This window comes from Molossus molossus, unplaced genomic scaffold, assembly GCF_014108415.1.
Source record: "Molossus molossus isolate mMolMol1 unplaced genomic scaffold, mMolMol1.p scaffold_m16_p_4, whole genome shotgun sequence".
NCBI classification, from domain to species: domain Eukaryota; kingdom Metazoa; phylum Chordata; class Mammalia; order Chiroptera; family Molossidae; genus Molossus; species Molossus molossus.
The window spans coordinates 34,523,325-34,537,396 of record NW_023425377.1 but is presented as its reverse complement, the minus strand read 5'-3'; the positions used below and the strand labels follow the sequence as shown (position 1 = coordinate 34,537,396).

The 14,072-nt window shown below is 40.5% G+C and overlaps 1 protein-coding gene across 1 annotated transcript in view; it reads left to right on the top strand.

The window, feature by feature from the left end:
- Nucleotides 1-14,072, top strand: part of CTNNA1 (catenin alpha 1) — a 199,489-nt gene that overhangs the window by 136,717 nt on the left and 48,700 nt on the right. Inside the window, exons 8-9 of the mRNA XM_036239742.1 lie at nt 11,808-11,888; nt 13,904-14,056. Coding sequence (XP_036095635.1) covers nt 11,808-11,888; nt 13,904-14,056 — 234 coding nt within the window. The remainder of the gene's footprint in view (nt 1-11,807; nt 11,889-13,903; nt 14,057-14,072) is intronic.

The following is a 14,072-nucleotide window of genomic DNA, read 5'->3' as shown; positions in this document are numbered from 1 at the left end:
TAGAGCGGGAGGGAGAGAGAGGGGAGAAGAGAGAGAGAGAAACATCTATGTGAGAGAGACACATTGACTGGTTGCCACCCACATGACCCCAACTGGGGCTGGGGACAAGCTGCAACTGATGTATGTGCCCTTAGCGGGAACTGAACCCAGGACTCTCTGGTCCATGGGCCAATGCTCTAACCGCTGAGCCAAACCAGCCAGGGGTAATTTTTTTTTAATCTTCACCCGTGGATATTTTTTCATTTATTTTCAGATAGAGCCCTTGGGGGACGGGGGGAGGGAAGGAGAGAAAGAGAGAGAGAGAAAGAGAAAGAAACATCAATGTGAGAGAGACACATCAATTGGTTGCCTCCCAAATGATTCCCCGCCAGGCGTGGCCACTGAGGTACATGCTCTTGACAGGAATGGAATCTGCGACTCTTTGGTCCAGGGGCCAATGCTCTTAACTGCTGAGCCAAACTGGCCAGGGCTTTTTTTTTTTTAATTAGCAGGCTAATTTTTAAGTTGATAATTTTGTATGGTCCATGAATGATATTATAAATATCCAAATGGCCCTTGGCAGAAAAAAGGTTCCCCACCCCTGCATAGGCTAAAAGTTCTTTACCTGGTTCCATAGACTGGCTTATGGAGTTTTGTTGCTTGTATATTTTTCTGTGACTGAGGTTTAATCAGATTCTTAGAGGGCCTGTGACTTTAGGTTTCCAAGTTACTGTTCTGTAGAAACTTAACTCCCCAAACTTCCAAGGGTAGAATCAGATAAAGGTGTGGTCTCTTTAAAACTTTTTTTTTTTTTTAAAGGAAAAGAAGCCCTTGGGATACTGTAAATGCCCTCATCGAACTCAGCTACCCTCTGATGAAAAAAACCTTTGCCAGGCAGGAAGAGCTGGATTAAATTCTTCCTTGAAGTAATCACTTTAATTCCATGTGGAGAAAGCATTCAAGTTGATTGGGTTAGAGCAACCACTATTAGGAATGAATTATATGTGACAATTTAGAAGGAAAATGGCCTCCTTCCTTTTAGACTTTTGGTTCCTTTCTGTCCTCTAGGTCACTTGGCCTGCCTCTTATATACTAAAAAATGGGACATGCTTAAATTATGTTATCCCAGTACCATTATAACAGATTGTGGGCAAGAAAAATTGCCCAGAGAAGCACCAGTGGAATCAAAAGGAATTATTTTAAATGCATCTGGAAAAGAGTGCAGTAATATGGTATCATAGCACCCACAGTGCACAGTTCCTTCTTTGTTACCAGCCATCTTGATCACTTGTCCCCTCTTTGGGTTCAAAAGGTTCAGGCAGTGGAACCAAAGAGGATAATGGTGTTTGTCTTAAAATTGGTGGAGCATGCAGTTCCCATTGGTGGAATTTTGTATCTTTTTTTTTTTATCTTGACCTTTCTTTAGCTAAGAGGGCTAAATTCATGTTCTTTCTGAATTCTTTTTCTTGGTTTCATTTTAGAACAGCTTTATTCTGCTTACATATGCCTTTACTTAAAGTGGCAGTACAACCTCTGGAAGGTACTATCCATATCATCTGTTTAAATTTTCATTGCTTTAGGTGTTCATGACAAGGCAAAGGAGCACTAAAATCTAACCTGACCATCACTCTTCTCTGTAAGTGGATTTAAGCAGATTAAGTGAGTCAAGCAGCAGGGTTTAGGTGCTATAGTTACCTGCATTCCTCTATGTAAAAGTTTGCTTTTAATGTGTATTGCTGATTAGGGAGAATTATTTCCTTACTTGGAGAAGCACATGTGCAGAAATATACATGGAATTACCTATTCTTTTATGGTAGAGATGGAGCTTGATTTTGCTTTATACTAAAAGGTCAAATGTCAGTAATCATGCCCAATCCCCAAATTGTCATGCCCTAGCACCAGAGGTCTTACATATAGGTGCTCTGGGGAAGTTTGTTAAAATATATCTTGTTGTTCCTTGGCTAGGTAGCTCAGTTGGTCAGAATGTCGTCCTGATAAGCCAAGATTGAGAGTTCAAGCCCTGGCCAGGACACATAAAAGAATCAACCAGTGAATGCATAAATAAGTGGAACAACAAATTGATGTTTCTCTGTCTTCCTTCCTCTCTCTCTCAAATCAACAGCAAAACCTTGTTGCTGCCAGTCTTGATTGTTATTTAGAAGATATCCTCACAGCCCAGCCAATGTGGCTCAGTGGATTGAGCGTCATCCCATGGACTGAGAAGTCCCAGTTCCATTCTTGGTCAGGGCATTTGCCCAGGTTGTGGGCTGGATCCCCCAGTGGGGGGTGTGCAGGAGGCGGCCAATCAATATATCTTTCACATCGATATTTCTATTTCTCCCTTCTTCTGTCTCTAAAAAAAATCAATAAAAAAATATAAAAAAAAAAGAAGATACCTCATATTTCAGAAGTGATAGCTTTTAGGTTGGAGGCCCTAGATTTTATGGATCTGAGTACATCCCTGCTAAGAATCTTTTTGAATTCTTAGTTGGCAACCTCTTACTTGGGCCTATATAGTGTCAAGGCCTGTATTAGAGTAAGTGAGTTTTACTAGCCTTTTCTTGGCAGAGGCGGTGGGGGGGCGGTAGGGAGAAGATTGTGGTAAATCTTAGAGTTATTCACTGCTTTCAAACATGCATGCATTTGGAGGTAAACATGTAACTTCTTTAAAATTTTTGATTTGCTGTTTAAAAACAGGGAAAATTGCTGGGGTTTGGTGCTAAACACTAGCTTGTTACCTTTGAAAGAAATGGAACCTGTCTGACTGAGGCACATAGAATATGTGAGGATTGATGTCTTCACCAATATGTCATGTTGGAAGTGGGCTAAAGAGTAGTTGACAGGCCCAGCTGGTGTGGCTCAGTGGTTGAGTGACCCATGCACCAAGAGGTCACCCGGTTTGATTCCCAGGCAGGGCACATGCCCAGGTTGTGGGCCAAATCCCTAGTGGGGGAGCATGCAGGAGGTGGCCAATCATTGTTCTCATCAATGTCTTTATCTCTCTCTCTCTCCTTCCTATCCCTAAAATCAATAATGAAAAAAATTAAAAATAAATAAATAAATAAAGGAATAGTTGACAGCCCCAGGTAGAGCCAGAGGATCTGAGAGCATTCAGAATTTTACACTCCTGGCCCTGGCCAGTTTTGCACAGCGGTTAGATCATTGGCCTGCAGTCCAGAGAGACCCAGGTTTGGTTCCCGCTAAGGGCGCTTACCTCGGTTGCAGTTTGTCCCCAACCCTGGTTGGTCATGTGTGTGGCGGCCATTCGATGTGTCCCCTTTCACATCGATGTTTCTCTCTCTCATTTTCCTCGCTCTCCCTCCCACTCTATCTGAACAAAAAAATGGAAAAATGTCCTCGGGTGAGGATAAAAAAAAAAATTTTACATTCCTGGAGTCTTGTTGCAGTCACAGGAGACTACTGTTGAGTGTAAACAAGTACAGTATATCTGTGTTGCTGGGAATCTTTTCTTTCAAAAGCCTTTAAAAAGAAGACTCTCTGCCCTGGCCGGTTTGGTTCAGAGGTTAGAGCATCGGCCTGTGGTCCAGAGAGACCCGGGTTCGGTTCCCGCTAAGGGTATGTACCTCAGTTGCAGTTTGTCCCTGGCCCTGGGTGGGTCACGTGGGAGGCAAACACTCAATGTGTCCCTTTCACATTGATGTTTCTCTCTCTCTCTCTCTCTCTCTCTCTCTCTCTCTCTCTCTCTCTCTCTCCCTCCCTCCCTCCCTCCCTCCCTCCCTCCCTCCCCTCCCTCTCTTCCACTCTATCTGAACAAAGTATGGAAAAATGTCCTCGGGTGAGGATTAAAAAAAAAAAGGAAGACTCCCCACATTAGGCTCCCAGAATCCCCATTTTTTTTTATTGGATTTTTGTCCCCATCCCTGCCCTTCATTAATTTTGATTTTTAAAAGTCCTTTTGCTCTTTTTTAGTATGACTGAGAAAGCAGTAGGTATCCTGGTGATGGTATGTTCCTTTTGATGCTGCAACTTACGAAGTTTGGGGTTTCTTATTCTAGTTTGGAGGCATGTGCTTCTAGCATTTGTTGCTTTGGAGGAGTGACTGAGCTAGGGTCATGTGACAGCCTAATTCTGTTGTGTTCTGTGTATTCTGTGTCCTTGGCTAGGTAATTTTTCAGTAAATCTTAGGGTGATGCACCTGGGCAAGCTATTAGGTGAGGGGAAATCTTCCACAGAAGTTTGGGCAGAGGTACATTTAAACCATGAACATCTTTTATTTCTCCCAACATAATCATCAAACCAAACCAAACAGAACTATCCTGAAATCTTGATTAATGCACAGACTGATAGAAATTTATATTGCCAGGCCCTTTTCTTACTCTGGTTTCCAGTGGCTTCATCGTGTTCATGTTTTCCTCTTCCTCTGTGCAAGGCAGGCTGCTGCTGCTTTTTTTAAAATTCTGAAATACAGCCAAGTTTGAATTTGGCTTTCTATTTTCCCCCTCTACATTTTGAGTAGCTTTCTATTTAGATGTGTTTCCTCCTGCCTGCATAGATGGCCACAGGCTATATACAAAGCCATTTACAAAGGATAGAATTAAGAGGAAGATACACATTCATATTTTCTTGAAGAATCCTTTACAATTTAGAGGGCTCTTTGACCCAACTGGCTAAATTAAAAAGGTGAAATTTGCATGCATATTGGCTAGATGCTAGCAAGCCTTGGTTGCTGAAGCTTGGAAATGTCATTTCCTCAGAACCATCTTAATGTGCTCTGGGGTAGAAGGACAGCGACATGTACTAAGGCCAGCAAAAAATCTTGAACATGTGATCTCATCAACACAGAGAAAACCAGTAACAAAAATTTAGCCCAAAAAGAGAAAGTTCATTTCTTATTATTACTTAAATTTTTTTTCTTTATTGATTTTAGAGAGAGAGGAAGGAGAGGTGGAGATGGAAACATCAGTGAGAGAGAACATCGATTGGCCACCTCCTACATGCTCCCGACTTGGGAATAGGCCCACAACTTGGGCATGTGCCTGACCGGGAATCTAACCACGACCTCCTTTACCGCTCAACCATTGAACCACATTGGCCGGGCAGATCGTTTCTTTTTTTTTTTTTTTTAAATCCTCATCTGAGGATATTTTTCTATTTATCTTCAAATTGAGAGAGACAGAGACAGAGACACACATTGACGTGAGAGGGACACATCAACTGGTTGCCTCCCATGTGACCCCAACCAGGGCCGGGGACTAACTGCCAACTAGGTATGTGCCTGCGACTCATTGGTCCGAAGGCCAACACTCTAACCACTGAGCTAAACTGGCCAGGGCTTAGGCAAGTTTATATTAACAAATTCCTAACCATAAAATTGCTTGAGTGTGTATCTTTTAAATTGATAGACATTGCCACGTTGCCTTCCAAAAATTTTAAAACTATTTTATACTTCCTATAATAGTCTTTAAGTATACACTAGCCACCCATCCACCCACACCCTTCCTACACCATATTGGAAGCCAGCAAACTTTAAAAGTATTTGAGAATCTGAAAGGTGAAAAATGCTCTTTTTGATTTGTTCTTCTTTAATTATGAATGAAATTGAACATCATTTTGTATATAGGTGTATTTAATTTTTGTTGTTTTCTGTAGACTGGATTTCATTTGCTCATTTCACTCCTAAAATTGGTCATTTACTTAAAGGTTTTTAAGGCATTTTTTCTTATTAAATAATTGAACTTTGCCAAATATTTTACACATATTTATTTTAGTTAATCATTTGTCTTTTTAAGTTTTATGGGTTTTGCTCTATATATTGGATTTTAATGAATGGCTAAACCGATGAGAAGCTTTTTCAATATTAAAACAAACACACACTTGCCATATTATGTTAAAGATCCAGCACCAGTTGGTGAACATAAGATGTTGTAGAATCTTCTGTAGACAAGGATTCCCTGTTAACCCATTATCTTAAGTAGGGCAAAGAGGTTCTGAACCCTTTAGAAAATTTAAAAAAAACACATAGAAACCAAAAGAGTTCCCTGGCTTATCACAAATCTTAGCCCACTTTCATCAGTTAACTGAGCATTTAAAAATCCTTCTGAAGTATCTCTACAGTTAAGCTTTTTTATTCTTTTTTATGTGTATTATTAGTAGCTTCAAAGTTAAAGTCTTACTTATTGGCTTTCTAACTGTTCTCAATCATGGATCTCCCCCCTCCCCCACCCCCACCCCAGGAAGACGAGAGAAAGGAGTAGTTCACATGCTCATTCTTATATCCCAGGATTTGGTGCAAAGGTGCCACAAATTCACTGTGATTCAGTTAATGGTAGTTCTGTGCTATAGCAGCTATGTAACTGGACATGGTATACTTGCACCATGGTGGAATACCTCAAAAGCCATATTCTAGCATGTGTCTATGGCCAGAGCTGAAAATACCTAAGCTTATCATAACTGAAAGGAAGTTTAGACAAATGCCTGGGCATATTTTCAGGTATAATGTGGCATCAAGCCAAGAAAAATCTAAAGGTGTTATATATGTGTGTAGCTGTCATCTGAGAATAATACCCAGGCAAACCAGTAAAGCTCATTTCTAAGCTTCTGTTTTCTGTGAGACAAGAAGGAAAGGGGGGGTGTCTATAACATTAGCATTTCCTGCCTTTTTTTTTTTTTTTTTAAAGCATGAAATAGGTAACATTAGGCAAACCAAAAACGTCTGTTCCTTGTGACTGAAGGGGAGAGGAGGGTACTCTTGGAAAGAAATTTGGGAATGCAGGTATATATAACCATTATATTCTAATATGAGCTAACAGTCTTTGCCCAAGGCTCCCAGTGACTCTTGTCACATACTTAGCTTATGCAGAGCCCATCAGCCATCTGTGGGCCACGTAGAATAACCAGGGTCAAATTGCTTTTCATGTTATTCACCAAATGTTTATTGCATGATAATGTGTTGCCCAGTCCACAGCAAACCTTTTATTTTAGTTGTACTCATGAAGATAGATGCTAGTCTCCTTTGGTTTTCAAACATTTTTCTTGAGTGTATCTTTAATATTATAGCTCCTCATTCTCTGAAGCCTTCCAACAGCATCTTAGACATCACTTCCTCACCCCTGCTTTACTTAAAGGCCTCTATTCTGTGGATGACAGCCTCACTTTCCCCCTGAGGTTATGATGATGTTTCAGTCCTTACTCTCGTTGTCTTGGGGGTGGGGGTGGGGGGTGCTTGAGATGCCCATTCTGGCCCGGGTTGTGTGGAATGCCATGGTTCTTAGTTTTTATTTTTATTGTTTTAAACTTTTAAAAAATCCTTACCCAAGGATATTTTTACATTAATCTTCAGATAGAGCAGGAGGGAGGGAGAGAGGGAGGGCGGGAGGGAGAAACATTGGTGTGAGAGAGACACATAATTGGTTTCCACCCACATCACCCAACCGGGGCTAGGGACAAACTGCAACCAAGGTATGTGCCCTTGGCCAGAATTGAACCCGGGGCTCTTTGGTCTGTGGGCGATGCTCTTACCACTGAGCCATACCAGCCAGGGCGGTTCTTAGTTTTTAAATTTTGTTTATTTTTCTGGTGGTTGATGGAGGCATTGTATCTAATTAGACCTTCCTATTGAATTAATTCCATCTTCTCATTTTCTTTTCTTTTCTTTTTTTTTTATCCTCACCCAAGGACATTCTTCCATTTTTTTGTTTAGATTGAGTGGGAGGGAGAGAGAGAGAGAAACATCGATGTTAAAGGGACACATCGAGTGGCTGCCACCCACACGACCCAAGCAGGGCCGGGGACAAACTGCAACCGAATATGTGCCCTTAGCGGTAACCGAACCCGGGTTTCTCAGGACTGCAGGCCGACACTCTAACTGCTGAGCCAAACCGGCCAGGGCTCATTTTCTTTTAAATAGTCCTTAAATGTTTCAGGGTTAAAACACTGGATTTTGCCTTCCTTTGCTATTCTCTCCAGACTTACTCTGGATTAAAATGAAGATAGAAAGCAATATTTGGTGTTATTTGAAAAGCTTCATATTTTCACTAATAACATGAAATCAAGAGACTGATAATTTGTCACATAGATCAAACATTAAGTCCTCTGACTTTTAAACGTCTCTAATTGGTCACTGGTTTCTCATTTCATTCATGTCCAGTGGGAGAGGGACAGGTATGATTTGACAATGGCTGTGAGGGTAAGTGTGAGGTGCTGTGGGAGCACTCCAGAGGGGCATCTAACTTGAACTCAAGAGTTGAGGGTGGCTAGAGGAAACATGGTATTTCATCTAAAGGGTAGATAGGAACTAGAAGAAGAGGGGACGAATATTTCAGGTTGATGAGAGAAAGCATGGCACATCAGAAGAATTAAAATGTGGGTAGATGGATCACAGCATGGAAGATGGCAGAGTGACCATAGTCATTGAAGTGTAATGGTAATGGCTAGGTTCCCACAGGGAGAGTGCAGAGTAAGAAGAGAAGGAAGCCTTTGGCAGAAGAGCACAGACCATGTAGATCCTTCAGCATATAGAATGTTTCTTCCCTGGAAGCACTGAGTTTATGTTGTGTCATCACCTTTTAGGTTGATTGGTCTTGCCCTGGCCGTTTTGGCTCAGCGGTTAGAGCGTCAGCCTGCGGTCCAGAGAGACCCGAGTTTGGCGGCCTGCAGTCCAGAGAGACCCGGGTTTGGTTCCCGCTAAGGGCACGTACCTTGGTTGCAGTTCGTCCCCGGCCCTGATTGGTCGTGCGGGTGGCAGCCACTCGATGTGTCCCTTTCACATCGATGTTTCTCTCTCTCTCTCTCTCCCCCCCTCCCTCCCTCCCTCCCTCTCTCCTTCCCACTCTGTCTGAACAAAAAATGAAAAATGTCCTTGGGTAAGGATTAAGAAAAAAAAAAGTTGATTGGTCTTTTTAGGCTCACCTGGGAACCTTTGTCCCATTATTTCTAGGGACTACAATATACCTTGAGATGCCACCAGCTATGCTAGGGACACATTTTATCCCTTCCTCACTATTGCTTGTTTTATCCCTTCACAAAGGGAAGGTTGGAGTGGAGTCAGGTACTTCAGAGGCAAATTAGTTACAGGTGAGGAATTGGTAGACATATGTACCATTTGTGAGACCTGGTATCATCTGTGGCAAAGGTATGAGTGGCTGGGGAAGTTGGGAGCTTGTTATAGGAGAATGCTTACTCTTTCTGAGGCAGGAAGCAGTTCTTTGGAAGAAAAAAATGCTTGTTCTTTCAATGGTTACCTCCAAAATGGGTAAAATCCTTCATGAAATTCTAGTTCTTAATACTTAAAAAAAATCAATGCCTAACTTAAATGAAAACCTTCTGCATAACTTTTACTTATTCCTTTGACCTACTGTTATGTCATGCAGAACTCTTATGAGGCTCAGCATCATACAGGGTATTGCTGAGTTAGGTGTTACTCTGAATTATTTTATTTTGGGTTATAAACCCTCTGAAAGAAGGATTATGGTTGATCCTGCCTACTCCAGTGGATCCAGAGTAGGTGCTCAGTAAAGAGTGTATCTAAATAAATAGAAGTTTGTCTACATAGGACGAAGGAAGATAGAAGAGCTTCTTCAAAGCTTCTGCTAAAAGATGGGTTTTGAAAGATTTTTCCTATCCCAGCCAGAACTGTGTTGCTAGACACCATCTCAGCTAATAACCTTTGCCTCTCTTCAGCTCAGCTGATAGTTACTTGCAGAGGAAAATCTATATGTTAAAACCTCAAACATGCCTTATCTTTTTCTGAGCAAGCCCTTTCCTCACTGCTTAACAGGGACATACATATCAAAATTGAGTGAACCTTTGTGATCTCTCTGCTTAGTGGAATAGAATCTCTCAATTAGGTGGGAGCTGAGAATCACTTATTTAAAAAATTCATTGAGCAACTTTACTTTAGTGGCCCACCTAAAACTAGAAATAAAATATTCTTAACAGCTGTAATTTCAGAGAGAAGTAAAATTTTGTTTTACAGATCAACAAGCTTTCTACTTTCACCAGGTTCATCGTTAAGGTTGTAAGTGTGTGTATGCCTTTATACTCATCCTGATTGTATTTTAAATTATTGGAACCCTGAACTTGCTATTTGGACTGTATTTTTTAAAAGGATGCTTTGATTTAAAAGATGGTTTCTCTGGTATAACCTAAAAGCTCCAGTAAATAAATGCTTCTGAACTGCCCCTCCTGACTCATGAGGCATGGACTTCTTATTTCCTAAAGTAACAAGAAAGACAAATTGATGTTTAGGATAGATGGACAAAGAATTAACAGATTCATGGTGTTTGTTGCATCTTAAAGTGAATTTTGTTGTGTGACCATAATTCCCTCAAAAGTAAAGTTTAAGGATTTGGTTTTATCTAATTTTCAAAGGAAATCCTTCCACCCAAATTGAGGAAATTTCTGAGCTCTTGAGGTTATAGGGAATCAGGCTCGCATGAGGTCATTGAACCCAACCTTTGGGTTTCTGATAATAGATGTTTTTTAGAATAAATGATCCGTTAGAGCCCTGGCTGGTGTGGATTGGTGGTTAGAGTGTCGGCCCAAGCACCAAAGAGTTGCAGGTTTGATTCCCCGGCCTGGTTGGGGCACGTGCAGGAGGCATCCAATTGATGTGTCTCTTTCACATCAATGTGTCTCTCCCCCTGCCCTGCCCCCTCCCCCGAATCTTTTAGAAATATCAAAAAAAAACAAAACACATGTCTAGGAACAATGACAAACTTGACTGGGTTTATATAGAGAAATTTTCTTGAAACGCTTTATTGTCTAAGGAATATACTGAGACTTTCTTGATTAAAGCATTAATTATGAATGAGGTCAGTTTGATTTAAAAAAATTTTTTTTTCTTTATTGATTTGAGAGAGAGAGAGAGAGAGAGAGGAAGTGAGAGGGAGAACGAGATGGAGACATCGATGAGAGAGAACATCAATTGACCACCTCTTTCAAGCCCTTCCACTGGGGATTGGATCCGCAACCTCTTGGTGCATGGGTCGATGCTCAACCACTGAGCCACACCGACCGGCTAGTTTGATTTTTTTTAATCCTCACTCGAGGACATTTTTCTATATTTTGTTCAGATAGAGTGAGAAGGAGAGAGAGAGAGAGAAACATCAACGTGAAAGGGACACATCGAGTGGCTGCCTCCCGCATAACCCCAACCAGGGCTGGGGATGAATCGCAACCAAGGTATGTGCCCTTGACCAGAATCGAACCTGTGATCCATTGGTCCTAAGGCCGACGCTCTAACCGCTGGGCCAAACTGGCCAGGGCTACTACCATCTATTTTGATTCTATGCAATATAATTGCATTAAGCTTAGCCTAGAATTAAAAAATATATATATGGCTGAAGTAATCTCACAGAACATTCTTATCCAAGCTGCATAGTATTCGTTAACTTTGACCCACCATGATACATCTTAGTTTTAAAATTCATTTTCATATTATTTTAGTGCCAGGTGCCAACTTTCATATTTGACATTTTTCTCAGAGATCAGATCAGATATAACCTGTTATAGCTTGTATTTCAAAAAGAGCTGGTTTGTTAATGAGATTTGTGCATGCTGAACCTTGAATTAAAATATAAATTTAATTTTTCAAGTGTCTTGTTCCTTGTCCTCTCTTATTTTGATAAAACTCCCTCAATTCCCATCATTGGGTGATATGGAGCCTAAGAGTTGTAAGGTTATATTTTTGTGAACAAAGCCACATGGTCCCCCCAGTCCCTTGTCCCCTCCTCCCCACAGTATATTTTTTAACTTTGGGCTAAAAAAGGTGACTGATTTTTCAATGTTAAGTTGAACATAAGTAGCTATTGGCTATCATTAAATTTTTTGTGTGAATCACTAAAAGGTGCATTTCTTTTTTTTTCCAGGCTGGACGTAAAGAAAGAAGTGATGCACTCAATTCTGCAATAGATAAAATGACCAAGAAGACCAGGGACCTGCGTAGACAGGTAAGTTAAAGAAAGTGCTGATTGCTTCCCCAAGTTCTCAATTTTGTAGTGTTGGATAAAAATCTCATTAAATACTGGGCCCCCACACATTTTATTAGGGGTAAGAATTGCTTTTCAAAGGAAACTGACTATCTCTGTTTTGTTGCTAATAAGCTTCTAAATGGCTAATAAAATATCTTGGGGACCTGGACCAATGTGGTCCCACTGGGATGGACTGCATAAATTAGCTCTAGTGTGTAAGGGATGTACAGGTAAGAAAATCAGTGTAAAATGATTTGGGGACTGTAAAAATACCCTGGAGGATCTTGTGATACTCACATATTAGTAGAGAGAGAAATTAGTTATTTATCTGAGTTGTCCCATTATTACACACTCACAGTTTCCTAAGATCCTTGGTTGAGATGTATTTCCAGTATACATACGGTGGGGATAGAAATATTTGGAGTGCTTGGTTTTCCAAGATAGTAAATATAGAGAAAAGAATCTCTTCATTTACTTTATTGTATTTAATACTCACCCAAGGGTATTTTTCCATTAATTTTTATGTTTTTAAGTAAAAATAACTTTTTTTTCTTTATTGATTTTTAGAGAGAGAGGAAGGGAGAGGGAGATAGAAACATCAATGAGAGAGAACATTGGTCAGCTGCCTCCTGCATGTCCCACACTGGGGATTTGGCCCACATCATGGGCATGTGCTCTGACAGAGAATCAAACCAGCGATCTTTTGGTGTATGGGTCGATGCTCAACCACTGAGCCACACCAGCCAGGCATCCATTAATTTTTAAATAGAATGGAAGGGGGGAGTGGAGAGAAACATCAGTGTGCGAGAGACATTGATTGGTTGCCTCCCGTACAACCCCAACTGGGGCCAGGGATCAAACCTGCAACCCAGGTTCGTGCCCTTGATTAGGAATTGAACTTGCAACCCTTTGGTCCAAGGGCTGACACTGTAACTGCTGAGCCAAATTGGCCAGTGCAAAATCTCTTCATTTAATGTTAAATAATTAACATTTTGGAATCAAATTAAGTTTTAATCTTTTTTTAAAAATAGGTAAGGTTGAATTTATAAAACAATGTATTAAAACTTAAAAAGAGATTGTAGTAGCAATATAATTTCCATACTTAATGGAGAGGCATTTTATTTTCATGTCTGATAAAAAGCAAAATTAAAGATGGACTGTATCTTTTTTTTTTTTGGTACGTGCCCCTAGTGGGAAGCGGACCTGGGACTCTCTGGTCTGCAGGCCAGCGCTCCAACCGCTGAGCCTAACCGGCCAGGGCAAGGTGGACCGTATCTTTATTTTCCTTTTAGCCAAGTAGTATCAGAAATTGTTATAAAAGGTGACCTTGTTTTTAATCCTCACCTGAGGATATGTTTTTATTGATTTTAGAGAGGAAGGGAGAGATATATACATTGATGTGAGAGAGAAACATCAATCAGTTGCCTCCCATATGCACCTTGCTTGGGGATCGAACCCAAAACCTAGATTTGTGCCCTGACTGGGAATTGAACTCACAGCCTTTCTGTGTATGGGACAACGCTCCAACCAAGTGAGCCACCTGGTCAGAGCAATGACCTTTCAGTTTTAAGTTTCAGTATGCTAACCCTGTTCAGATAAACCAGGGTTTATCTCTTGTCATTTTTATTTTTACCCATTTAGGCTAATTACATATATTCCAAGACTCTGTGCCAATTTAACTCAGAGCTGTTTTCTGTTTAGTTTTGTATTATTCCTTTAAGATATAAGTTTTGTAATTCCCAAGAAAAAAAGGATAAAATGAAAACAGATTTTGTTGCTGAAATGCTGTAAACTGTAGTGTAAACCATTTTCTCCCTAATCATATGTTTCCTGTGTCGCAGATTAAATAACGGAATAGATTTCATGGGGACGGAGTCCTCATATAAGTGCAGCCAAACTATTGTAAGCTTTCATTAGATTTAAAAGTACAAGATAAATAAACAATGTAGCTTCTTGTTAGAAATAAAATCAAATTTTTACCTTTTAATTGTTAGCTTCGCAAAGCTGTCATGGACCACGTGTCAGATTCATTCCTGGAAACCAACGTTCCACTTTTAGTATTGATTGAAGCTGCAAAGAATGGAAATGAGAAAGAAGTTAAAGAGTATGCTCAAGTTTTCCGTGAACATGCCAACAAATTGATTGAGGTAAGTGTATTAGCAG